Raw genomic sequence first — 27,577 nt, 5'->3', positions numbered from 1 at the left:
TACTATTTACTCTCAGGCAGCAGATGGATGAAGACTTCTGCCTGGAGGCTGATGATCTTAGCATTTGTCACTAAGATCCAGAACAGTTCCCACAGAGGCTGAGGGGTACAAGAAACTTCAGTGTGAGGAACGTTTTCATGCTATATAGCAGTGAGGTATGTTCAGTCATTTTTTTCTGGAGAGACTATGATATTTCAGAAAGGCTGACAGTATCCTTATGAGGGTAAGGGTAAGCGGTAATCCTAAGAGTTATAGAAGGGTATTACTAAGCTTGCATAAGGGGCTAATTAAAAAATGGTTGACACTGAGTTTTGAATGTTTGTGGGCAAACGTTTTGTGAACTGGGAGTGCTGTTAACGTTTTTTGGGCAATAACGTTTTTTGCAACTTTATTGAGGGTACACTTGGCTTATTTTTTGGGTCTCAGAACCCACATGGCTAGTTTGGAACCGCTCTGGTGCGGTTCATTTAGGCCTACAAAACATCGAGTGAGATGGACGGGGCCTATTTCTCCAACATTGGTGTGTCCGGTCCACGGCGTCATCCTTACTTGTGGGAATATTCTCTTCCCCAACAGGAAATGGCAAAGAGCACAGCAAAAGCTGCCCATATAGCCCCTCCTCAGGCTCCGCCCCCCAGTCATTCTCTTTGCCGCTCTGAACAAGTAGCATCTCCACGGAGATGGTGAAGAGTATGTGGTGTTAGTTGTAGTTTTTTATTCTTCTATCAAGAGTTTGTTATTTTAAAATAGTGCTGGTTTGTACTATTTACTCTAAAACAGAAAAGGATGAAGAGTTCTGTTTAAAAGAGGAGTATGATTTTAGCAGCAGTAACTAAAATCAATTGCTGTTCCCACGCAGGACTGTTGAGCCCAGAGAACTTCAGTTGGGGGGAACAGTTTGCAGACTTTTCTGCTCAAGGTATGACTAGTACATTTTCTAACAAGACTGAGTAATGCTAGAAGGCTGTCATTTTCCCTCTTTGGGATCGGTAAGCCATTTTCTTTGACTCATAACAGAATGAAGGCTTATTAATGGGCTATATACTGGTTGACACTTTTGTGGGCTAAATCCAGGGCCGGCGCTTGCATAAAGGCAAGTTAGGCAATGGCCTTAGGGCGCCACAGTATGTGGGCGCAAAATGCCGGTGACAACTGACAACTTGCAGCAGCAAAAAAAAATTTTTTTTTTTACATTTGCAGATTGCGTTGCGGTCTGCCCCCAGTCTAGATAGATAACCTTAAATTTTCTTAGGGCGAATTGAGAAATTGGGGTGCCGTGCTAATACATATGTGTAGCTAAGTTACATTTTTAAAAATATTTGCTGAATTCAAATGTTTCCCGCGCGCACAGGCTGCATCTGTTCAGTGCGCGCGGGCTTCTGTAGGGAAAGGATGAGGGGGTGGAGCTGCTGGAGCAGGAGTTGCGCTGTCCTGGCTGGAACTTCAAGTAGCTCAGCACTCAGCAGTTCTGATTTGGCATGGCAGCAGACAGTCACAGGTAAAGCAAAACCTGTATTAAAGTAAAGCGTATAGAAAAAACAAAGCCTGTCCTGCAAGCAAAAGCAAGTGTTTATTTAAGCAAACAGGCTCAGAAACTGCACCACGGAAAATAGCTCAGACAGTTAACTACAAGTTTACTTTTACTCCACTGTCTGAGCTATTTCTCCAACATAGGTGTGTCCGGTCCACGGCGTCATCCTTACTTGTGGGATATTCTCTTCCCCAACAGGAAATGGCAAAGAGCCCAGCAAAGCTGGTCACATGATCCCTCCTAGGCTCCGCCTACCCCAGTCATTCTCTTTGCCGTTGTACAGGCAACATCTCCACGGAGATGGCTTAGAGTTTTTTAGTGTTTAACTGTCCAGAAAAACAAAACTTCTAAACTCTTGTCAAACACTTCATTCCGTTCCTCTTCCTTCCATAGCGCAGTGCATGGAAGTAATAGGTTTGATGGTAGCGGCAATGGACATAGTTCCTTTTGCGCGCATTCATCTAAGACCATTACAACTGTGCATGCTCAGTCCAAAATCATTCAATGGGCGGAGACTCACTCCTGCCACCTGTCTGCAATCCACATTCCAGGGGTGGAAAATTGGGAAGCGGATTTTCTGAGTCGTCAGACATTACATCCGGGGGAGTGGGAACTCCATCCGGAAATCTTTGCCCAAATTACTCAATTGTGGGGCATTCCAGACATGGATCTGATGGCCTCTCGTCAGAACTTCAAGGTTCCTTGCTACGGGTCCAGATCCAGGGATCCCAAGGCGACTCTAGTAGATGCACTAGTAGCACCTTGGACCTTCAAACTAGCTTATGTATTCCCGCCGTTTCCTCTCATCCCCAGGCTGGTAGCCAGGATCAATCAGGAGAGGGCGTCGGTGATCTTGATAGCTCCTGCGTGGCCACGCAGGACTTGGTATGCAGATCTGGTGAATATGTCATCGGCTCCACCATGGAAGCTACCTTTGAGACGAGACCTTCTTGTTCAAGGTCCGTTCGAACATCCGAATCTGGTCTCACTCCAGCTGACTGCTTGGAGATTGAACGCTTGATCTTATCAAAACGAGGGTTTTCAGATTCTGTTATTGATACTCTTGTTCAGGCCAGAAAGCCTGTAACTAGAAAAATTTACCACAAAATATGGAAAAAATATATCTGTTGGTGTGAATCTAAAGGATTCCCTTGGAACAAGGTAAAGATTCCTAAGATTCTATCCTTTCTTCAAGAAGGATTGGAGAAAGGATTATCGGCAAGTTCCTTGAAGGGACAGATTTCTGCCTTGTCTGTGTTACTTCACAAAAAGCTGGCAGCTGTGCCAGATGTTCAAGCCTTTGTTCAGGCTCTGGTTAGAATCAAGCCTGTTTACAAACCTTTGACTCCTCCTTGGAGTCTCAACTTAGTTCTTTCAGTTCTTCAGGGGGTTCCGTTTGAACCCTTGCATTCCGTTGATATTAAGTTATTATCTTGGAAAGTTTTGTTTTTGGTTGCAATTTCTTCTGCTAGAAGAGTTTCAGAATTATCTGCTCTGCAGTGTTCTCCTCCTTATCTGGTTTTCCATGCAGATAAGGTGGTTTTACGTACTAAACCTGGTTTTCTTCCGAAAGTTGTTTCTAACAAAAACATTAACCAGGAGATAGTCGTGCCTTCTTTGTGTCCGAATCCAGTTTCAAAGAAGGAACGTTTGTTGCACAATTTGGATGTTGTTCGCGCTCTAAAATTCTATTTAGATGCTACTAAGGATTTTAGACAAACATCTTCCTTGTTTGTTGTTTATTCTGGTAAAAGGAGAGGTCAAAAAGCAACTTCTACCTCTCTCTCTTTTTGGATTAAAAGCATCATCAGATTGGCTTATGAGACTGCCGGACGGCAGCCTCCTGAAAGAATCACAGCTCATTCCACTAGGGCTGTGGCTTCCACATGGGCCTTCAAGAACGAGGCTTCTGTTGATCAGATATGTAGGGCAGCGACTTGGTCTTCACTGCACACTTTTACCAAATTTTACAAGTTTGATACTTTTGCTTCTTCTGAGGCTATTTTTGGGAGAAAGGTTTTGCAAACCGTGGTGCCTTCCATTTAGGTGACCTGATTTGCTCCCTCCCTTCATCCGTGTCCTAAAGCTTTGGTATTGGTTCCCACAAGTAAGGATGACGCCGTGGACCGGACACACCTATGTTGGAGAAAACAGAATTTATGTTTACCTGATAAATTACTTTCTCCAACGGTGTGTCCGGTCCACGGCCCGCCCTGGTTTTTTAATCAGGTCTGATAATTTATTTTCTTTAACTACAGTCACCACGGTATCATATGGTTTCTCCTATGCAAATATTCCTCCTTTACGTCGGTCGAATGACTGGGGTAGGCGGAGCCTAGGAGGGATCATGTGACCCTTTGCCATTTCCTGTTGGGGAAGAGAATATCCCACAAGTAAGGATGACGCCGTGGACCGGACACACCGTTGGAGAAAGTAATTTATCAGGTAAACATAAATTCTGTTTTTCCATGTTGCATGTTCTGAACCATTTGCTTAAATAAACACTTGCTTTTAAAGGACAGGCTTTCTTTGTTTTTTTAAATATATATATTTTTCTGATTTATGCAGGGCTGTTGTGTGTATATATATGTTAATGTCCTAAAAGCACTGTGTTTAACCCTTAGTGCCATTTGTGGGAGTATCTGCTTAATGCAGTCCTAGCTCCGTGCAGAGAGATACTGTGCTCTGCTCGTTAAACAAGATTTATAAGCCAGGGAGCTGTTCCTGCAGAGGGAGGTCACAATGTAACTGGGAAATTCGGAGTGGACACAAGCCCCTCACAGTAAGCAGAGGGGAGGCAAACAGGAGAGGGGGATGGGTAGGGAGAGAGTTTTGCTTGGCTGTGTCTCAGCTCAACTTGGGGATATAAGACGTGAATTCAGAGTGACATGACACTTATGCTGCTGTAAATATGTGTGTTTATGTATGTTTAAATGTATGTGTATGAATGTGTATGTATGTGTAAATATATGTGTGTGTTTGTATGTGTAAATGTGTGTATTTATGTGTGTGTATGTATGTGTAAATATATGTGTAAATATGTGTGTGTGTGTGTATGTATAAATATGTGTGTGTATGTATGTGTAAATGTGTGTGTGTGTGTATGTGTAAATGTGTGTGTGTGTATGTGTAAATGTGTATGTGTAAATGTGTGTGTGTATGTATAAATGTGTGTGTGTGTATGTGTAAATGTGTATGTGTAAATGTGTGTGTGTATGTATAAATGTGTGTGTGTGTATGTATAAATGTGTATGTGTAAATGTGTGTGTGTATGTGTAAATGTGTGTATGTATAAATATGTGTATGTATGTGTAAATATTTGTGTGTGTGTATGTGTAAATGTGTGTATGTATAAATATGTGTATGTGTGTGTATGTATATGTAAATATTTGTGTGTGTGTATGTGTAAATGTGTGTATGTGTAAATATGTGTGTGTAAGTATGTGTAGATGTATGTGTATGTATATGTAAATATGTGTATGTATATGTAAATATGTGTATGTATATGTAAATATGTGTGTGTATAAGTGTATATGTAAATATGTGTGTATATGTAAATATGTGTATGTGTAAAAATGTGTACGTATGTATTTGTAAATATGTGTGTGTGTATGTATTTGTAAATATGTGTGTGTGTGTATGTATATGTAAATGTGAGTGTGTATGTATGTGTAAATGTGTATGTATGTATCTGTAAATATGTGTGTGTGTGAAAATATGTATGCATGTGTAAAATTGTATGAGTATGTGCGTGTGTAGGTAAATGTTGTTACCTGCACATTTATGTCATGCAGAAATATCTATTACACAGGGTATATCAATTTTTATATTTTTTTTTGGGGGGGGGGGGACGGCAAAATGTGTCTTTGCCTATGTAGCCAAAAATCCTAGCACCGGCCCTGGCTAAATCGATTGCTTTATTCGATATTTATATGTGGTTTGAAGTGTTTTTAAAACCTGAGAATAATGGGGTAACGTTTTTAGGCGCCAGGCAGTCGTTTAGACACCTTTCCAGTCAGGAAGGGCCTTTCACTCTAGTAGGCAGAGCCTCATTTTTGCGCCATAATTGCGCAGTTTCTTTTGGATGCAGTGCATGCAGCTTTATGTGAGAGGGTCTAGTGGCCATTAAAAACGTTCCTGGAAGGCTTATTTTTGTGACGAATAACCCCCAAGGACAGGTGAAGCCGCAGCAAACGCTGTGGCTGGGACTGTAGTGGGTTTAAAATTGCTAACTGATAAAACAGCTCCGGTTTCCTCATTTAAGGGGTTACAAACTTGAAAATTGGGGTGCAATACTTTTAAGGCATTAAGACACTAGGGTGCAAATTTGGTAAAGATCGGATATTTCCTTCATAGTTTTTCACATATCCAGAAATAAAGTGTGCTCTGTTGAACATTTAAAGAGACAGTAACAGTTTTGTTTAAAAACGGTTTTATTGCATTAATAGTCTGTATAAGCCTTTCTAACATGTCTGTACCTTCAGATAGATCATGTTCTGTATGTATGGAGGCCAAGGTCGCCCCCCCTTCAAATGTATGTGATAATTGTGCCATGGCGTCCAGACAAAGTAAGGACAGTACTGTCACATTTAATAAGGTTGCCCAAGATGATTCCTCAAATGAAGGTAGTGGGGATAGTTCATCATCCTCTCCTTCTGTGTCAATACCAGTTATGCCCGCACAGGCGATTCCTAGTACATCTAGCGCGCCAATGCTTGTTACTATGCAACAATTAACGGCAGTAATGGATAATTCTATAGCTAATATTTTATCCAAAATGCCAGCATTTCAAAGAAAGCGTGATTGCTCAGTTTTAAATACAGTAGAGCAAGAGTGCGCTGACGATAATTTATCTGTCATACCCTCACACCAGTCAGAATTGGCAGTGAGGGAGGGTTTGTCGGAGGGAGAAATTTCTGATTCAGGAAGAATTTCTCAACAGGCAGAACCTGATGTTGTGACGTTTAAATTTAAGTTAGAGCATCTCCGCGCCTTACTTAAGGAGGTACTAACTACGCTGGATGATTGTGACTCTTTGGTCATTCCAGAAAAATTGTGCAAAATGGACAAATTCCTAGAGGTCCCTGTGCACCCTGATGCCTTTCCGATACCTAAAAGGGTGGCGGACATAGTGACTAAGGAGTGGGAGAAACCAGGCATACCTTTTGTCCCACCTCCTATATTTAAGAAAATGTTCCCCATGGTCGACCCAAAGAAGGACGCATGGCAAACAGTCCCTAAGGTTGAGGGGGCAGTTTCTACGCTAGCCAAACGCACAACTATTCCCATTGAGGACAATTGTGCTTTCAAAGATCCTATGGATAAAAAATTGGAGGGTTTGCTTAAAAAGATTTTTGTTCAGCAAGGTTTCCTCCTCCAACCAATTTCGTGCATTATTCCTGTCACTACGGCGGCGTGTTTTTGTTTCCATATGAGGAAGTCATGGACAGAATTCACGCACTTAAGTTAGCTAATTCCTTTATTTTAGATGCCGCTTTTCAATTGGCGAGGTTAGCGGCGAAAAATTCAGGGTTTGCAATTGTGGCGCGCAGAGCGCTCTGGCTAAAGTCTTGGTCGGCGGATGTATCTTCCAAGACAAAATTGCTTAATATTCTTTTCAAAGGTAAGACCCTTTTTGGGCCAGAATTGAAGGAAATTATTTCAGACATAATAAAAGTATGTCGCAGGATGATTCTCAGTCAGAAGGGAATCAAGTTATGCCATCTAATTCTCCCCAAGTGTCACAACCATTAACGCCCGCACAAGCGACGCCAAGTACTTCTAGTGCGTCTAATTCTTTCACCCTGCAAGATATGGTCGCAGTTATGAATACTACCCTCACAGAGATTTTATCTAAGCTGCCTGGGTTGCAGGGGAAGCGCAGTAGGTCTGGTGTGAGAACAAATGCTGAGCCCTCTGACGCTTTATTAGCCATATCCGATGTACCCTCACAATGTTCTGAGTTGGAGGTGAGGGATTTGCTGTCTGAGGGAGAGATTTCTGGTTCAGGAAAGATGTTCCCTCAGACAGACTCAGATATGACGGCTTTTAAATTTAAACTAGAACACCTCCGCTTGTTGCTCAGGGAGGTTTTAGCGACTCTGGATGATTGTGACCCTATTGTAGTTCCAGAGAAATTATATAAAATGGACAGATATCTAGAGGTTCCTGCCTACACTGATGTTTTTCCGGTCCCTAAGAGAATTTCGGACATTGTTACTAAGGAGTGGGATAGACCAGGTATTCCGTTCGCTCCCCCTCCTACTTTTAAGAAAATGTTTCCCATATCAGACACCATGCGGGACTCGTGGCAGACGGTCCCTAAGGTGGAGGGAGCTATTTCTACCCTGGCTAAGCGTACAACTATACCTATTGAGGACAGTTGTGCTTTCAAAGATCCTATGGATAAAAAATTAGAGGGTCTCCTAAAGAAAATATTTGTTCATCAGGGTTTTCTTCTGCAACCTATAGCGTGCATTGTTCCTGTAACTACTGCAGCTGCTTTTTGGTTCGAGGCTCTGGAGGAGCCTCTTCAGGTTGAGACCCCATTGAATGATATTCTGGCTAGAATTAGGGCTCTCAAGCTAGCTAATTCTTTCATTACAGATGCCGCTTTTCAACTGGCTAAATTAGCGGCAAAGAATTCAGGTTTTGCCATTTTAGCGCGTAGAGCGTTATGGCTTAAGTCCTGGTCTGCTGATGTATCATCAAAATCTAAGCTTTTAGCCATCCCTTTCAAAGGTAAAACTCTATTCGGGCCTGAACTGAAAGAGATCATTTCAGACATCACTGGAGGAAAAGGCCATGCCCTTCCTCAGGATAAGACAAATAAGATCTGCCATGGAGTTTGAATTTAGTTTTTAAAGTTCTTCAAGGGGTTCCGTTTGAACTTATGCATTCCATAGATATTAAGCTTCTATCTTGGAAAGTTCTGTTTTTAGTTGCTATCTCTTCGGCTCGAAGAGTTTCTGAACTATCTGCATTGCAATGCAACTCACCTTATCTTGTTTTCCATGCTGATAAGGTGGTTTTGCGTACCAAACCTGGATTCCTTCCTAAGGTTGTTACTAATAAGAATATTAATCAGGAAATTGTTGTTCCTTTTCTGTGTCTTAATCCTTCCTCTAAGAAGGAGCGTCTGTTGCACAACTTGGACGTAGTTCGTGCTTTGAAGTTTTACTTGCAAGCGACCAAAGATTTCCATCAAACATCTTCTTTGTTTGTTGTCTATTCTGGAAAACGTAGAGGTGAAAAAGCTACGGCTACCTCTCTTTCTTTTTGACTGAAAAGCATCATCCGTTTGGCATACGAGACTGCTGGACATCAACCTCCTGAAAGAATTACAGCTCACTCTACTAGAGCGGTGGCTTCCACATGGGCTTTTAAAAATGATGCTTCTGTTGAACAAATTTGTAAGGCTGCGACTTGGTCTTCGCTTCATACCTTTTACAAATTTTACAAATTTGATACTTTTGCTTCTTCGGAGGCTATTTTTGGGAGAAAAGTTCTTCAAGCAGTGATGCCTTCTGTTTAGCGATCTGTCTTGTCCCTCCCGTTCATCCGTGTCCTGTAGCTTTGGTATTGTATCCCACAAGTAAAGGATGAATCCGTGGACTCGTCGTACCTTATAGAAGAAAAGTAAATTTATGCTTACCTGATAAATTAATTTCTTCTATGGTACGACGAGTCCACGGCCCGCCCTGTCATTTTAAGACAGACTATATTTTTTTATTTTATTTATTTTATTTTTTCCTCTTTTTCTAGGGTGCTGAACCAAAAATGGGCTGGCTCCTAAGCTAAAACCCTTGTTTAAAAAGATAGATAATCCCTTTATTACCCATTCCACAAGTTTGCATAACCAATTCTGTTATATTAATACACTTTTTACCTCTGTAATTACCTTGTATCTAAGCCTCTGCAGACTGCCCCCTTATTTCAGTTCTTTTGACAGACTTGCATTTTAGCCAATCAGCGCTGTGTCCTGCACAACTTTATGGGAAAGGGCACACTGTTATCTATATGGCTCACATGAACTAGCAGTATCCTGTTGTGAAAAGCTAATAAAAAGCATGTGGTAAGAGGCTGTCTGTAGTGGCTTAGAAACAGGAAGGATGTTATAGGTTTAAATGTTATATAAAGTATATATATATATATATTATTTTTTTTTAAATCTTTTTTTTTTTTTTTTTTTTGTATCAAGGGATAATAACAAAGCATGTGTTACACATTCAAAAATTTAACAAAAATATGCTAGAACATGAAAACAAGAAAGTACAACACAGATATAGTGTATCGCATTACATACCAGTCACTTGATATCTCCCCCTGGCGATTACTAATGGTCTCAGCATTAGAGTGTCTGGTCATGTAATGTGTACCCAAGATCCCCAGAACGAAAAACATAAGAGGAGAATATAATGCGTCCAATTACAAGTGGTCGCTAACATTTTCGACCGAGCTAGCATATGTATAATCCATTACCCTAGTTATATTCATTAAAAAGTTGAAACAAACCGGACCCCACCTCGGATAGAAATAGTGGGCTCCAGCACGCCTATCCCAATACGCCTGGACTCCTCTCTCCTGTGAACCCCTCTCTTCCCCTCCCTTCCCCCCTCACCTCTTGATCAATCAAGCGTTAAGATTCTCTGCTCTGAACTATCCCTATCTTTGAATATATCCCAAAGATATTCTGCCTATATATTTGCAGCTTACAGATCAGTGCAGGAGAAATGGCCAAAAATAGTACACATTCATCAGTCAACCAAAATAACCACAAATTACGTAACATACAAACGACAAAAAAAAAAAAAAAAAAATTTTGATTTTAAACTTCAGTCACCTCTGCACCTTTTAGTTTCTCCTTTTTCTTCCTGTACCTTCGGTTGAATGACTGGGGGGTGGAGCTAAGGGAGGAGCTATATAGATAGATCTGCTGTGGTGCTCTCTGCCACTTCCTGTTAGCAGGAGGATAATATCCCACAAATAAAGGATGAATCCGTGGACTCGTCGTACCATAGAAGAAATTAATTTATCAGGTAAGCATAAATGTACTTTTCCAGCTTAATTCTCAAATGGGGACAGCCAGAACTGGATCTCATGGCATCTCGTCAGAATGCCAAGCTCCCGAGGTACGTGTCGAGGGATCCACAGGCGGTACTGATAGATGCTCTGGCTGTCCCTTGGAATTTCAGTCTAGCAAACCTATTTCCACCATTCGCCCTCCTTCCTCGGGTCATTGCTCGAATCAAACAGGAGAGGGTTTCGGTGATCCTTATTGCACCGGCGTGGCCTCGCAGGATCTGGTATGCAGACCTAGTGGAGATGTCATCTCTTCCACCTTGGAGACTTCCACTGAGGAAGGACCTTCTACTACAAGGGCCCTTCCTTCACCCAAATCTAGTTTCTCTGAAGCTGACTGCTTGGAGATTGAACACTTAATTTTAGCTAAGTGTGGGTTTTCAGAGTCGGTCATTGAGACCATGATTCAGGCTCGTAAGCCTGTGATTAGAAAGATTTACCATAAGATATGGTGTAAATATTTGCATTGGTGTGAATCCAGAGGCTACTCTTGGAGTAGATTTCGGATTCCTAGAATTTTGTCCTTTCTCCAGGAAGGTCTGGAGAAGGGTTTATCTGCGAGTACTTTGAAGGGTCAAATATCTGCCTTTTCTATTTTGTTGCATAAACGTCTGGCTGATGTACCAGACGTGCAATCTTTCTGTCAGGCCTTGGTCAGAATCAGGCCTGTGTTCAAACCTGTTAATCCTCCCTGGAGTTTTAACCTTGTTCTTAAAGTTCTTCAACAGGCTCCGTTTGAGCCTATGCATTCCTTAGATATTAAGTTATCTTGTAAAGTTTTGTTTCTTGTTGCAATTTCTTCTGCCTGCAGAGTCTCAGAACTCTCGGCGTTGCAGTGTGAATCCCCTTATCTTATTTTTCATTCTGATTAGGTAGTTCTGCGTACTAAGTTAGGGTTCCTTCCTAAGGTGGTTTCAGATAGGAACATTAATCAAGAAATTGTTGTTCCTTCTTTGTGTCCTAACCCTTCTTCTCATAAGGAGCGTTTGCCTCTAGACCTAGATGTTGTGTGTGCGCTGAAATACTATTTACAGGCGACTAAGGATTTTCGCCAGTCTTCGGCTCTATTTGTTGTTTTCTCTGGGAAACGTAAGGGTCAGAAAGCTACGGCTACTTCTCTTTCCTTGTGGCTGAAGATTATCATTTGCTTGGCCTATGAAACTGCTGAATAGCAGCCTTCTGAGAGAGTCACGGCTCATTCTACTAGAGCTGTTTCCTCTTCTTGGGCATTCAAAAATGAAGCTTCTGTGGAACAGATTTGCAAGGCTGCAACTTAGTCCTCTCTACACACTTTTTCCAAATTCTATACATTTGATACTTTTGCCTCGGCTGAGGCTTCTTTTGGGAGAAAGGTTCTTCAAGCAGTGGTGCCTTCCGTTTAGGTTCCTGTCTTGTCCCCCCCTTATCATCTGTGTCCTCTGATTCCCAATAGTAATTAGATGATCCGTGGACTCACGTGTCATTAGAAAGAAAACAAAATGTATACTTACCTGATAGATTTATTTATTTCTTGACACGGTGAGTCCACGGTCCGGCCTGTTTGTTTAGACAGGTTCTGTTTTATAAACCTCAGGCACCTCTGCACCTTGTTGCTTCTTTTCTCTCCTTTTACTTCGGTCGAATGACTGGGGTTGGAGGGAAGGGAGGTGATATTTAACAGCTTGGCTGTGGTGCTCTTTGCCTCCTCTTGCTGCTGACCAGGAGTGATATTCCAAATAGTAATTAGATGATCTGTGGACTCACAGTATCAAAAAAAAAAAAAAATTATCGGGTAAGCATACATTTTGTTTTTTATACTCCTTTTCCCTTCTCAGGGACTAGGTTAAAAATGTAAAGCCAAGGGAGTTAAAATTAAAATGGTCTTGCTTATATAGACATATATTTATTTTCCCTGTTCTAAAAATATCTGTTCTCCAGTTATTCCTTGGCATTTGGTGCCATCTTGTGGTGCTTTGATGTTATTACATTTGTTATTAATTTTCAATAACTGAGAGGAATTTGTCCAAATTATTTAGTGATCTTAGGACACTAAGTTGTTTATTTTTCCTAGTTTACTATGGAAAACATAAACGGTTCTTTGACGGTCCCTTAATGAATTACGGACAGGCGTTCTTTGGGAAGTGTTGTATGCCACCTTGTGGTGTCTTATGTTTTCTACCTGTAACTTTTTATTTTACGGCTTCTGCAGTAAGAAGGTTGTCCTTACAAGGCCCTTCAGAGGGCTAGATGAGATTTATATATCTGTATAGGCTGATTCTAATTTCTTGACTTCAAATTAGGTTTTTTAGGTATATATTTTTTTTCCCTTCTCAGGGAAGAATTCTAAAATTTGGGACATGCCTCTCCAAATTATTTAGTGTTCTTTGAACACATAATTTTTTCCTTCACAGGGAAGAAATTGCTATTTGTGGCATGTATTGTTCATGTTACATTACAGATTCTTTAGTGTGCTTTGAACACTGATTTCTTTTTTCCTGTCGCAAGGGAAGGAATTTTGAATATTTGTGACATGTATTGTTCATGTAACATTCTAACTCTTTAGGATTTTTTAGAGCTTTAATAGTTTTTTTTCCTTCTTAGGGAAGGAATTTCTAAATTTTGTGACATGTATTCTTCATGTATCATTCCAATTCTTTAGTGTGCTTTTAACACTAATATATTTTGTTCCCTTCTTATGGAATGGATTTTTATTATTTGTGTCGTGTATTGTTCATGTAACATTCCAAATTCTTTAGGGTTCTTTGGTCACTAATCTATTTTTTCCCTTGTTAGGGAAGGAATTTCTACTATTTGTGACATGTATTGTTCATGAACCATGTCAAATTGTTTAATGTTCTTTGAACACTAATACGTTTTCCTTTCTCAGATGAAGGATATAAGATATACATATAGATATATACAAATATTATATGTGTATGTATGTGTGTGTGTGTGTATATATATATATATATATATATATATATATATATATATATATATATATATATATATATAAAAGAGATTTATTTTCTCCCCTGGGACGTTCTTAGGGTTAGGCCATTCAGGCCTATGTGGCCTTTTGGTTGGCTTTGTGGTTTTCCATGGTTGTTGGTTTGAACCAACTACTGATCTTGGTTATGCTTTTATCAAGGTTAGCCCTACCTTTTCAGTTCAGTCTCTGTCCCCCAAATCTTTTAGAAGGCTCTAGGGACTCTTCTGGCAATAGCCGGTTTTCAGGATTTTTCATTTAGCGGAATCCTTACGGATCTTTGTCTTTTCTCCGCTTACTTGGAAGGTGACTCTGGCATAGAGTTCTTTGGTGCCAGATAGCTTGATTTTTCTCTTCAATTCTCTGTCCATCCATCTGTGGGTCAGTAATGGTCTGATGGCTGCATCCATGGACATTATTAGTTTTAATCGTTTCCATCTGAGACATCTTCAATTTTGCATTCTCAGACAATGGAACGGAAACCTCTCAGATCTCTCACAGAGGATAAATCTGGTTCCCCTAAAGGAGCCTCTCTGTTGTGGTGGATTCTCAGGACCTTCTGTCTCGGGGCACATGCTTCCTGAGACCTTCCTGGGTGATTGTGACCACGGACGCCAGCTGTCTAGGCTGGGGAGCAGTTTGGGGCTCTTTATAAAAGCTCATGGACGCTGGACTCAGGAGGAGTCTTCTCTTCCAGGTAAACATCTAAGAGTTCATAGCAATCTTCAATGTCTTGACTACTTGGCTTCAATTATCTTTTGTCCAGTTTATGTATTTTCAGTCGGTCAACATCACCTCAGTAGCTTCATCATTCACTAGGGGGGGGACTCGAAGTTCCTTGGCTATGTAGGAGGTGACTCGCATTCTGCAGTGGGCGGAAGCTCACGTTTGTCTCCTATCTGCTGGGAGGTGGATTTTCTAAACAGACCGACTTTTCTTCCCGGGGAGTGGGCTCTCCATTCGGAAGTGTTCTCTATGATAACCCTCAGGTGGGGGGTTCCGGACTTGGATCTGAAGACGTCTCGTCAAAACGCCAAGCTTCCAAGGTACAGTTCTAGGTCAAAAGATCCTTTAGCTGTTCCTTGGACTTTCTCTCTGGCATACCTGTTTCTTCTGTTTCTTCTACTCCCACGAGTCATTGCTCGTATCAAACAGGAGAGAGCATCAGTAATTCTAATAGCTCCTGCATGACCTCGCAGGATCTGGTTGGCGGATCTGGTAAGGATGTCATCTCTACCTCCTTGGAGGTTACCTCTGAGGAAGGACCTTCTAATTCAGGGTCTTTTCCTCCATCCAAATCAGGATTCTCTGCAGCTGACTGCTTGGAGATTGAACGCCTAGTTCTGTCTAGGCGTGTTTTTTCTGAAGCGGTCATTGATACTTGCTTCAGGCTCGCAATCCTGTTACTCATGAGATTTACCATAAGGTATGGCGTAAATATCTTTATTGGTGCAAATCTAAAGGTTTCTCTTTGAGCCGGGTGAGGATTCCCCGTATTTTATCCTTTCTTCAGGATGGCCTGGAGAAAGGTTTGTGAGTCAGTACTCTGATGGGATGGTGAACAGTGTCAAAGGCAGCAGATAGGTCAAGTAAGATGAGTATAGAGTAGTAGCCATTGTTTTTAGCGGAAAGGAGATCGTTTTTAACCTTGGTGAGGGCAGTCTCAGTTGAGTGTTGGGGATGGAAGCCAGATTGCAGGGGGTCGAGCAATGAGTTTGAGGACAGGTAGTGGGTTAGGCGATCGAAGACTAGTTTTTCAAGGATTTTTTAAGCTAGCAGGAGCAGTGATATGGGGCAGTAATTTTCAGGAGAGTTTGGGTCGAGGGAGGGTTTTTTTAGTTTGGGGGTGATCTTTGCATTTTTGAATGAGGCAGGGAATAAACTGGTAGAAAAGGATAGGTTGAATATGTGAGTAAGAGCTGGTGTGAGGGTGGGAGACAGAGAAGGTATTAGATGTGAAGGAATAGGGTCAAGTGGGCAGGTAGTGAGGTGTGAGGAAGACAAAAGAGAACCCACTTAGTGGTTGGGAGGAGGGTGCAGAGTGTAGCCGAGGGGGTGACTGGGAGCGAAGTTGGAAGATTGCGGGCTTGTGTTGGGATGTTGCTTCGGATGGTAAGTGTTTTATTGAAAAAGCAGTCAGCCAGGTCTTGAACACTGAATGCAGATGAAGGGGGTGGTGCAGGAGGGTAGAGGAGAGAGTTGAAAATAGAGAAGAGTATTTTAGGGTTTGAGGAGTGAGTGGATATAAGAGAAGTAGGTTTGCTTAGCTAAGTGAAGGGCAGAAGTGTAAGAATAAAGAATGAACTTATAATGGATTAAATCAGGTTCAGAGCGGGATTTCCTCCACGCACTTTTAGCAGCGCAGGAGCATTTTTGTAGGTAGCGTGTTTGCTGAGAGTGCCAGGGCTGGAGCTGACGTTGTGGGGCTTTGCGTAGTTGGGGAAGAGCAAGAGTGTGCAGATTTCTACAGGGGCGGGGGGCGAAGTCGGTTTAGCCTGTATTTTAAGATTAAAGGTGAGCAAATGGTGGTCTGAGATGGGAAATGGGTGACAGGCAACATCAGAGAGAGAGCAGAGATAGGAGAATACCAGATCGATGGAGTGTCCATCGCGGTGAATAGGGAATAGGGTGGATTGTGAGAGGCCAAAGGAGTTAGTGAGTGAGAGAAGTTTAGAGGCAGCGGGGGCAGATGGGTTATCAATGGGAATGTTGAAGTCACCAGAGTAGGTGTATTTTTTGCCTCGCTTCCTCACTTTCTCTCTACAAAGTTGTCAAGGAATTGGGAGGTTTGTCCAGGGGGGCGATAGATAACTGCCACTCTGAGAGAGAGGGGGGAGAACAGTCAAATGCAGTGGACTTCAAGGAAGAAAAGGAGAGAGATGAAAATGGAGGAAGGTATTGATAGGAGCAGGAGGGGGAGAGTAAGATTCCAACACCGCCACCATGTTTCTCAACTGGCCTAGGTGTGTGGCTAAAGTCGAGACCACCGTGTGTGAGAGCAGCAATGGAAGCAGTGTCAGAGAAAGATAGCCAGGTTTCAGTAATTGCTCCATTATAGAATGTATTACAAATAATCGGCTAGATTACGAGTCTTGCTTTATGAGTAAAAAAAAGCAGCGTTAAGCCTCATAACGCTGCTTTTTTACGACCGCTGCTATTACGAGTCTTGCAGATATAGGGACACTGCGCACTTTTTTGGCCGTACCGCAAATCAACTTACGCAAATTGCGTATAGTCTTTTTTCCATGGGACTTCCATAGTGCCGGTATTACGAGCTTGTCCTAGGAGGCCAAAAAGTGAGCGGTACACCCTATCCCGTCAAGATTCGTACCGCATTTTAAAGTCAGTAGTTATGAGTTTTACACTACAACGCTGTAGCATAAAACTCATAATTAAAGTGCTAAAAAGTACACTAACACCCATAAACTACCTATTAACCCCTAAACTGAGGCCCTCCCGCATCGCAAACACTAAAATAAAATTATTAACCCCTAAATCTTCTGCTCCGGACATCGCCGCCACTAGAATAAACATATTAACCACTAAACCGCCGCACTCCCGCCTCGCAAACATTAAATATTATTATCCCCTAATCTGCTGTCCCTAACATCGCCACCACCTACCTACATTTTTAACACCTAATCTGCCGCCCCTATATTAAATTTATTAACCCCTAAATCTAAGTCTACCCTAACACCCCCTAACTTAAATATAATTAAAATCTAAATAAAACTTACTATCATTATCTAAATAATTCCTATTTAAAACTAAATACCTGTAAAATAAACCCTAAGCTAGCTACAATATAACTAATAGTTACATCGTTGCTAGGGTTTATTTTTATTTTACAGGCAAGTTTGTATTTATTTTAACTAGGTAGAATAGTTACTAAATAGTTATTAACTATTTAATAACTACCTAGCTAAAATAAATACAAATTGTGATCTGTAAAATAAAACCTAACCTGTCTTACACTAACACCTAACCTAACCCTACAATTAAATAAATTCCCTTAATTAAATACAATTAACTAAATTCAAAACAATTAGCTAAATTACAAAAAAAAAAACACCAAATTACAGAAAATAAAAAACAAATTACAAGATCTTTAACCCCTTAATGACCACAATGTACCCTGTATGTCACTGGTCGTTAAGGTTTTTTTCAGGACATAATAGCACAAGTCTAGCAAGAACACGCTATTAATGCACTCCCTCCAGCAGGCTTTGTGGAATAAAGCAGTCTCAACGCTGGTGGCAAGACCGCGCTATAAAACAATCAAGTCCCAAAAAAAGGCCAGCGACATACAGGGTACGTCGCTGGTCCTTAAGGGGTTAAACTAATTACACCTAATCTAATAGCCCTATCAAAATAAAAAAGCCCACCCAAAATAAAAAAAACCTAGCCTAAACTAAACTACCAATAGCCCTTAAAAGGGCCTTTTGCAGGGCATTGCCCCAAAGAAATCGGCTCTTTTACCTGTAAATAAAAATACAAACAACCCCTCCAACAGTAAAACCCACCCACCACCCACACAACCAACCCCCCAAATAAAACCCTAACTGAAAAAACCTAAGCTCCCCATTGCCTTGAAAAGGGCATTTGGATGGGCATTGCCCTTAAAAGGGCATTTATCTCTATTGCGGCCCAAAGCCCTAACCTAAAAATAAAACCCACCCAATACACCCTTAAAAAATCCTATCACTAACCCCCGAAGAGCCACTTGCTGGGAGAAGTCTTCATCCAAGCGGCAAGATGTCCTCAACGAAGCCGGCAGAAGTGGTCCTCCAGACGGGCAGAAGTGGTCCTCCAGACGGGCAGAAGTGGTCCTCCAGACGGGCAGAAGTCTTCATCCAGACGGCATCTTCTATCTTCATCCTTCCGACACGGAGCGGCTCCATCTTCAAGACATCCAGCGCGGAGCATCCTCTTCAATCATTGACTTCTTCTGGAATGAAGGTTCCTTTAAATGACGTCATCCAAGATAGTGTCCCTTAGATTCCGATTGGCTGATAGAATTCTATCAGCCAATCGGAATTAAGGTTGAAAAAATCCTATTGGCTGATGCAATCAGCCAATCGGATTGAACTTCAATCCTATTGGCTGATCCAATCAGCCAATAGGATTGAGCTTGCATTCTATTGGCTGATTGGAACAGCCAATAGAATGCGAGCTCAATCCTAGATCAGCCAATAGGATTTTTTTCAACCTTAATTCCGATTGACTGATAGAATTCTATCAGCCAATCGGAATCTAAGGGACGCCATCTTGGATGATGTCACTTAAAGAAACATTCATTCCAGAAGACGACGTTGATTGAAGAGGATGCTCCGTGCCGGATGTCTTGAAGATGGAGCCGCACCTCGTCGGAAGGATGAAGATAGAAGATGCCATCTGGGTGAAGACTTCTGCCCGTCTGGAGGACCACTTGTGCCAGCTTCGTTGAGGACATCTTGTCGCTTGGATAAAGACTTCTCCCGGTAAGTGGATCTTCGGGGGTTAGTGTTTTTTTTAGGTTAGGGCTTTGGGCCGCAATAGAGCTAAATGCCCTTTTAAGGGCAATGTCTATCCAAATGCCCTTTTCAGGGCAATGGGGAGCTTAGGTTTTATTAGTTAGGGTTTTATTTGGGGGGTTGGTTGTGTGGGTGGTGGGCTTTACTGTTGGGGGGGTTGGTTGTATTTTTTTTTTTTACAGGTAAAAGAGCTGATTTCTTTGGGGCAATGCCCCGCAAAAGGCCCTTTTAAGGGCTATTGGTAGTTTAGTTTAGGCTAGGTTTTTTTTTATTTTGGGTGGGATTTTTTTATTTTGATAGGGCTATTAGATTAGGTGTAATTAGTTTAAAGATCTTGTAATTTGTTTTTTATTTTCTGTAATTTAGTGTTTTTTTTGTAATTTAGCTAATTGTTTTGAATTTAGTTAATTGTATTTAATTTAGGGAATTTATTTAATTGTAGGGTTAGGTTAGGTGTTAGTGTAAGACAGGTTAGGTTTTATTTTACAGGTCAATTTGTATTTATTTTAGCTAGGTAGTTATTAAATAGTTAATAACTATTTAGTAACCATTCTACCTAGTTAAAGGGACACTGAACCCAAATGTTTTCTTTTGGGATTCAGATAGAGCATGCAATTTTAAGCAACTTTCTAATTTACTCCTATTATCAAATTGTCTTCATTCTCAAAATCAAAATTTGGGTTCAGTGTCCCTTTAAAATAAATACAAACTTGGGTGTAAAATAAAAATAAACTCTAAGCTAGCTACAATGTAACTATTAGTTATATTGTAGCTAGCTTAGGGTTTATTTTACAGATAAGTATTTAGTTTTAAATAGGAATTATTTAGTTATTAATAGTAGGTTTTATTTAGATTTAATTTATTTAAGTTAGGGGGTGTTAGGGGTTAATATGTTTATAGTGGCGGCGACGTTGGGGGCGGCAGATTAGGGGTTAATAAGTGTAGGTAGGTTGCAGCGACATTGGGGACGGGAGATTAGGGTTTAATAAATATAATGTAGGTGTCAGCGATGTTGGCGACAGCAGATTAGTGGTTAATAAGTATAATGTAGGTGTCGGCGATGTCCGGAGCGGTAGTTTAGGGGTTGATAAGTATAATGTAGGTGTCAGCGATGTCGGTGGCGGCAGATTAGGGGTGTTTAGACTCGGGTTCATGTTAGCGTGTTAGGTGTAAACATAAAATGTGTTTCCCCATAGGAATCAATGGGGCTGCATTACTGATCTTTACGCTGCTTTTTGGCAGGTGTTAGACTTTTTCTCAGCCGGCTCTCCCCATTGATGTCTATGGGAAAATCGTGCACAAGCACATACAACCAGCTCACTGCTGACTTAAGCAGCGCTGGTATTGGAGTGCGGTATGGAGCACAAGTTTGCTCTACGCTCACTTCTTGTCTTTTAACGCCGGGTTTAGAAAAACCTGTAATACCAGCGCTGTAGGTAAGTGAGCAGTGAGAATAATGTGCAAGTTAGTACCGCACAGCTCATAACGCAAAACTCGTAATCTAGCCGAATGAAAATGTGAGTTCTCTTTAAAGGGATAGAAAGGTCAAAATTGAAATGTGCATGGGTGCATTTACATATTAAAAAGAAGCATTTATGTATGCTTCTAGTAAAAGTTATAACTGTTATTCAGCAACATAAGCACATATGCTGTGAGAGCCTCAGTTTTCAAGCTCAGAGATCTGGCAGAGTATTGTGCTTGTGAAAACTTAAACGGTGTCACACAATCCATTGCTGTCTCAAATAATGGTGCACAAGTCACACATCATAAACACTAATAACGTTTACTAGAATTATTTTTGTTAAGGGAAGTATATTGCAGAAATGCTTCTATATAAAATAAAAATGCACCTGTGCATATTTCATTTTTTTATCTTTCTATCCATTTTAGCTATTTCTAATGTGATAATTCTTTATAGCCATATTAGTCTGATGGACAAAAGCATATTAACGCAGCAGGCCTTTGTTTACCTTTGTGCATTCAGACAATGGTACTTGCCAGCGGGGGGCAAGATGGAGCCATTTGCCTATGGGACGTTCTCACTGGCAGCAGAGTTAGCCATATGTATGGGCACCGTGGTGATGTCACTTCCTTGACCTGCACTTCTTCCTGTGTGATCAGCAGTGGGCTAGATGATGTCATCAGCATATGGGACCGGAGCTCAGGGATCAAACTGTACTCCATTCAACAGGTAAAAAAACTAAAACCTATGATTCTGCTGATTGTGGAGACATATATGGTAATCGTGCCTTTCTTTTTCTACAGGACTTGGGCTGTGGCTCCAGCTTGGGCTTGATCTCAGACAACCTGTTGGTGACGGGTGGACTAGGTTGTGTCTCATTCTGGGATATTGGCTATGGGGACCTGTTGCAGACAGTCTATCTCGGGAAGTGTGAGGAAGCCCAGCCTGCTCGGCAAATACTTGTCCTGGACAATGCAGCTATAGTCTGTGACTTTGGCAGTGAGCTCAGTCTAGTGTACGTCCCTTCTGTGCTTGAGAAGCTGGACTAAGATAGACTTGCTGGACCCAAAGTTCAGCTTCAAAACGAACCTTTACAATGGTGAAATGTGATACCCAATGCGGTTAATATGTCACCGAAAGTCAGGCTACAACCTTTTTAAATATGTTTTACTTCCAATGGAATTATACTAAATTAAGCTCCCACCTTCCCTGGTACAATACCAGCCGGTTTCCTCTTCCTTTGTAACAGTTTATAAGTTACTAAAGAGGTTAAAGAGTTTTGTACTGTTCCAGGATAAGAAGCCCAAAAGATTCAAAATGAATCAGTAGCACTTCATTCTCATAAATGGAATTGCACATGAAATATATATTAGGAAGAGAATAAAGTAGCTGAATAGTAGATGTGTTGTCACTATGGACGCTTAGAGGTATTTCTTAAAGGATGTAGCTCGTCTTTAACAGTACAGATTCCTTCCTGGCAGGTGCACAGCAGATACGAATATAAGAAGCCCAGCTGCGTTGTTTTGTTGCACTGTCATATTAAATGGACATTAAACCTAAATGTTTTCTTTCGTGATTCAGTTAGAGAATACCATTTTAAACAACTTTCTAATTTACTAATTTGCTTCATTCTCTTGATATTCTTTCCTAAAAAGCATATATAGGCTCAGTAGCTTCTGATTGGTGCACATTAATGCAACGTGATTGGCTCACCCATGTGCATTGCTATTTCTTTAACAAAATATATTTAAAGATTGCAGCAAATTAAATAATAGAACTAAATTGGAATTGTAATGGAATTGTTTTCTCTATCATGAAAGAAAAAATTTGGGTTTAATGGCCCTTTAAGAGGCAAAATAAGAAAAAAAAAAGTTTGATCTGTATAACGCTATATAGTGTATTTCATTTCAAAATTCCCCTTTTTTATGGCACAAAACAGCCTGAGTTTTCCCTGGTACCAGCAGAACGAGTTTTTTGCTGGAATAAATAATGTGCACGTTTGTATTTGCCTTTCACTGCTAGACCATCCTCTTAAAATTGGCTTAGGGTTGGTTCCAAATTAGTTTACATGGTGCTCCATCAAAAGTGAATGTTCCAAATTGTTCTACAGAACTTTTTGTCTGTCTGCGCTGTCCCTATCGGCTACTGAGCAGCCCCAAGACTCCTGTAATATTCACTTTACATATAACAGCTTCTACTTAATCTTATATTTCATGTATAAATATTTTAGCATCAACTGATGCTTTTTCATATACATGATAGAAAAATGTTCAGTACTGTATGATCCTTTAATAGAAAGTAATTTGTTTCAAGCAGAAAATGCAGAGTCCTTTTAATGGCTGCAGCCCCTAAAATCAAAATGATTGTGAATAGTTGGGGGTTTTTTTGACACCAGTATCAACTAAAACTATTTCTGCATCACTGATTGGTTTTAAAAATATACAGCCCCTAATGCCTCATCTGTATCCTGCCAGGAATGGGTCACAAGTGGAACAAACTGCTGATTTATGTCAAGTCTAACTTGCATCACGGTATAAAAATAATATTTTTGGTAATGGTTATAATTTATTTTGATGTAGATTTTATGCTTTTTAGGGCTTTACAAGAAAGAAAATAAGATGTTAATTTGTACAGTGTTAGTGTTTTTATTATGATTTTAGATTTTTTATTTAGTTTTTCTTATTTTTCCAACAGAAAGCAGCTTACCAATACATTTTTCAGACGTATTGGAACCTTAGATGCAGTTATCAAATATTTTTGTCTTCTGGCATCCATTTTTATACTAAACAAAGGGTATTTGCATTAGAAATGTATTAATAATCTCTTGTTTATTCATATGGTTATGAAGCCGCACTTCAAAATACTCAAAACTACACCAGTATTTTTCCAGGGCTTACAAAGTATACTTAGTGTGAAAAAGATTTTTATTTTTTTTAATGCTAAATTTATAAATGAAATGTAAATCTTCTGGAAAGTCAGCTGGTCATTTTCAGCACAGCAGTGGTGTTTATCAGCATTTCTACTGTGTATTTGATTGTTCTAAAACACAGATCTTCCTTTTACTAGAAGTGAACAAAAATCCTTGTCCAGTTTTTTTTATATTAAATATTTATATCTCAAAACCTGGAATTTAATTAGACGATAACTTTTAAACCTCCTATTTGACTAATATAATAGTTGTATGAAAGTCCAGTTGGGCTGGGAGCTCGGTTTTTAGTGCCAGTGCACCAAGGACAAGGTTATCATATTCATGTTTTGTTTCCTACTGTTTCAAACCTTATGTTACATTTCCATTCAAATTTCTGATTGGCTCTAACTCCAGTAATCAAAAAAAAACGTCTCATCACACAGTGATAACATTGGTTCGATGTTGTTCTGGTTTCTCAGATAATACCCCCTGTACATAATGGTTTTATGATTTGTCACAAGGCTTTGTAGCCAACGTCTCCACAGCTGATCTTGTTTGTGAAACTTGACAGATATTTAGGCTTTTACAGGAATGTACCCTCTTTTTATTGTTGTAATTGAAAGTAAAATACCCAGCATGCAATGTATTTAAGTACAGCTCTGCTTGACTCTAAAGGACTACCTTTAATAGTCATCTGACTAATTTAGCTTTTGCAGCTATATAGGGATCAATCTTGGGCTTTTTAGTTATTTGTTGCCCTGTTCCCTGAGATCCATAACCTTTCTTTAAGGCTTTCCCAGTCTTGTGTATAAAGCCTCTCACATTATCTCAGAGACCAGAGCTGACGTCAGCTAACTTTTTTTTTTTTTTTTTTTTTAATTTACTGCAGCTAACTTATTTGGATGTATATTTGGGTCCATGACCACCACTTCTAAAATGAAAATATATTTATTCTTAATGAACTAGTTAAATTATGTAAATTAAGTAAGGTCACGGTGTATATTAAACACTGTGTCAGATTACGAGTGGCGCGCTAACAGCTATGTTCTTCATATCGGGTTTATCGCGGCTGTTTGCGTGTGTTGGCTGTATCGCTCATATTACAAGTTGAAAGTAAAGTAAATTGCTTGAGAGCAATTGAACTTAATGCGTGTCAGGATAATGACACCTCAGAGCTCCGGTTAACTGTTTTCTAGTCTAATGGAAATTATTTAAAAAAAATATTACATATAAAAGTTGAGGGCTCAAAGATATGAGGTCTCAAAGGGCTTTAACCCCTTCACCCATATGGACATATATATATATATATATATATATATATATATATATATATATATATGTGTCATGGAGTACTTTGGCTATCGTACCACATGACATATATATATACTGTGTGTATCTATATATATATATATATATATATATATACATTGAAGCTTCAGGAAGCAGTCTCGGCTGTTAAGTTACAGCCGAGAGCTGGAGTTCCTGAGCTCCAGGCATCTGTCTGCATATGGAACCGGAGCGAGATCGGTTTTCCGATTCCTTATGAGGGCAGATGCCAGATCGTTACACACAGTGAAACTGTCTTTGTCACTGTATGCAACGATCATCTGTTGGTGCCGGCAGGAGGGAATACGGGAGGCGGGGGGGGAGGACCAGCAGCAGAGGGAGGGGGAGGACCCTAGACACAGAAAAAAAATTATTAATAAAAGCAGAGTGAGGGATGGGGCAGAAACAATACAGACAAAGGGGGGTTTGGGTGTGGGGGGTCCCTATCTGGTGATTGTGGGAGGGGGGGAACCACTACACACAAAAAAAAAATACATTTAATAAAAAAAGTGTTTATAGGTACTGGGAGATAGTTGCCAGTAACTAAGATGGTGGCACTAGTTAGAGGGGGGAGGGTTAGAGAGCTTTTTAGGGGAAAATCAGAGAGGTTGGAGGGTAAGGGGGTATCCTACACTGCATAAAAAATAAAATTAAGAAAAAAAGCCTTCCATTTTTATATTGGCAGACTGTCTGCCAGTACTTAAGATGGGGGTCACCAGTAGGGCTAAAGGAGGGAAGAGAGCTGTTTGGTATGGATCAGGGGTTGGGAAATGTCAGATGGGAGGGTAATCTCTACCCTGAAGCTAAAATTAATTTTACTTGCTACCTAATTCACTGCCGGGAATAATAGAAGTGTGATGCGCAGCTGCAATTAGTGGCCTTCTAATTATCAAAAAGCAATGGCAAAGCCATATATGTGTTCTATTTCTGAACAAAGGGAATTCCAGAGAAACTTTTACAACATTTGTGCCATTATTGCTCAAGCAGTATGTAAATAATTTCAGTGAGAAACCCGAAGTTTGTGAAAGTTAATGATTTTTTTTTATTTGATCGCATTTGGCAGTGAAATGGTGGCATGAACCTTGGGTTATCTACTTAAAAAATATATATAGCTTTTGACAGGTAAATAAAAAAACAAGGCTCTTTCTCACACCACAAAAATGCTAAAAATTCTCCATTATATTGGGCAAGTTTTTAACTGAAAGTCCCGTAAGAGAAGGGGTTATGATGTGTGTGTGTGTGTGTATATATATATATATATATATATATATATACACACACACACATATACATTCATATGTATGCATATACAACCTATATATTTGCATTAAAGCCCTTTGCAGTCAAGTATATGAAACATGTAAATATTCATATTTAATAAAGTGTTACACTGTGTATTCACTGTAAATATTTCACATGCCAATGTTTTGCACATAGCAGAATATGTTCTAAGTATTTATAAAATAGATATTCCTATATATATATCTGTATATAGCTATACTTATATATAATAATGTGTGTGCGTGTGTGCATATATATATATATATATATATATATATATATATGTATATAGTACCAAAATACCATCAGGTATATGTAGAATGATGTATTTATGAATAAAAAGAACATATTCTGCTATGCAAAGAACATTGGAATGTGAAATATTAATATTTTCATGTCGGGTTAGCGCACTTGAGGATATGCGATTGGGTTGGGGAGCGAGTCAGGCTTTAGTTTATTTTCCCACTTTTTTTACTCCATTGACTTGGGGAATACATTAACGCGGTTGCAATATTCTAACTTTGGCTTTCTGCGCTAATCTGGTCAGCATGCCAGCAAAATTTTCTTTACTTTAAACTTGTAATACGAGCGCTACCTGACATTCTTGAAAAGCTTACTCCTAGCAGAGTAAGGGCGGGAGTGATGAATACCGCTCCACTTGTAATCTGGCCCTGTATATTTTGTTTAATTTCTTTTATACTTTATGCTTACTTTATAAATAAAGGGAGCAAAAAGTACTGATGTAGTATTGCATTGGGTTAAAAAAAAGTATAATTATTATTTATTATGGTAAATCTCTGCATTAAACCTTTTAGCGCCGTTATGTCGTTGTATTCCGTCCAAACGGCGCTGGGCTTTAGGATGGAATACGCCATAGCCTTTGGCTGTACTGAAGCCAACGGCGCTTCCTGTATGTGATTGCGGTCTGGAGGGTGTGCCTAGTGTCATAGGGACGCCCCCCTGACCCGATCCCATAATTGAAATATTGCGATTGCGTGCATTTTGACCCTGTCATGAATGGGTTAACATTAATTTCTATCGCTCCAACAGATTGTGCAACACTATAAACATAGCAATATAGAATGGTATAGGAGGCAATAATAGACCAGATGAGTAGGTAAAGGGCTTTGCCTGTGAGTTGCAAATGTTTTACACCACCTTGCATGAAGGTGAGTTACTGGACAGCTGGGCTCATGAGCTTACATGTTACATCATAAAATGTATGTAGTGATGGACAATAATCAGGCGCATATTTTATTATCATTGTCGCATATCTCAGTGTAGGAGTGCATCAGTCAGGGACATGGCTAAATGCTGGCTAAAATCAGTGCATTTTGTCTATTTTATTTATAGGTGTTGAGAAGGGTGCAGAGTAATTTCAGTCTTATTATCTGTAAAACCTACCAGTATCTCCTTTATAAAAGAATATCAAATTCTTGCCTTTTTGCATCTAAAATATACTTTTATATTAGCTGTGCAAAAACATACATTTCTCCAACATAGGTGT

General features: G+C 40.1%; 1 protein-coding gene across 3 annotated transcripts in view; it reads left to right on the top strand.

Annotated features, from left to right (window-relative positions):
* Window positions 1-23,903, top strand: part of SCAP (SREBF chaperone) — a 490,982-nt gene extending 467,079 nt beyond the window's left edge. For all 3 annotated transcript variants that reach the window (XM_053713699.1, XM_053713698.1, XM_053713700.1), the window contains 2 exons: window positions 21,078-21,284; window positions 21,359-23,903. In XM_053713699.1, coding sequence (XP_053569674.1) covers window positions 21,078-21,284; window positions 21,359-21,604 — 453 coding nt within the window. In that variant the 3' untranslated portion in view covers window positions 21,605-23,903. The remainder of the gene's footprint in view (window positions 1-21,077; window positions 21,285-21,358) is intronic.
* Window positions 23,904-27,577: the final 3,674 nt, after the last annotated feature.

Source organism: Bombina bombina, chromosome 5, assembly GCF_027579735.1.
Source record: "Bombina bombina isolate aBomBom1 chromosome 5, aBomBom1.pri, whole genome shotgun sequence".
Classification (NCBI taxonomy): domain Eukaryota; kingdom Metazoa; phylum Chordata; class Amphibia; order Anura; family Bombinatoridae; genus Bombina; species Bombina bombina.
This window is presented reverse-complemented; position numbering and strand designations above follow the sequence as displayed.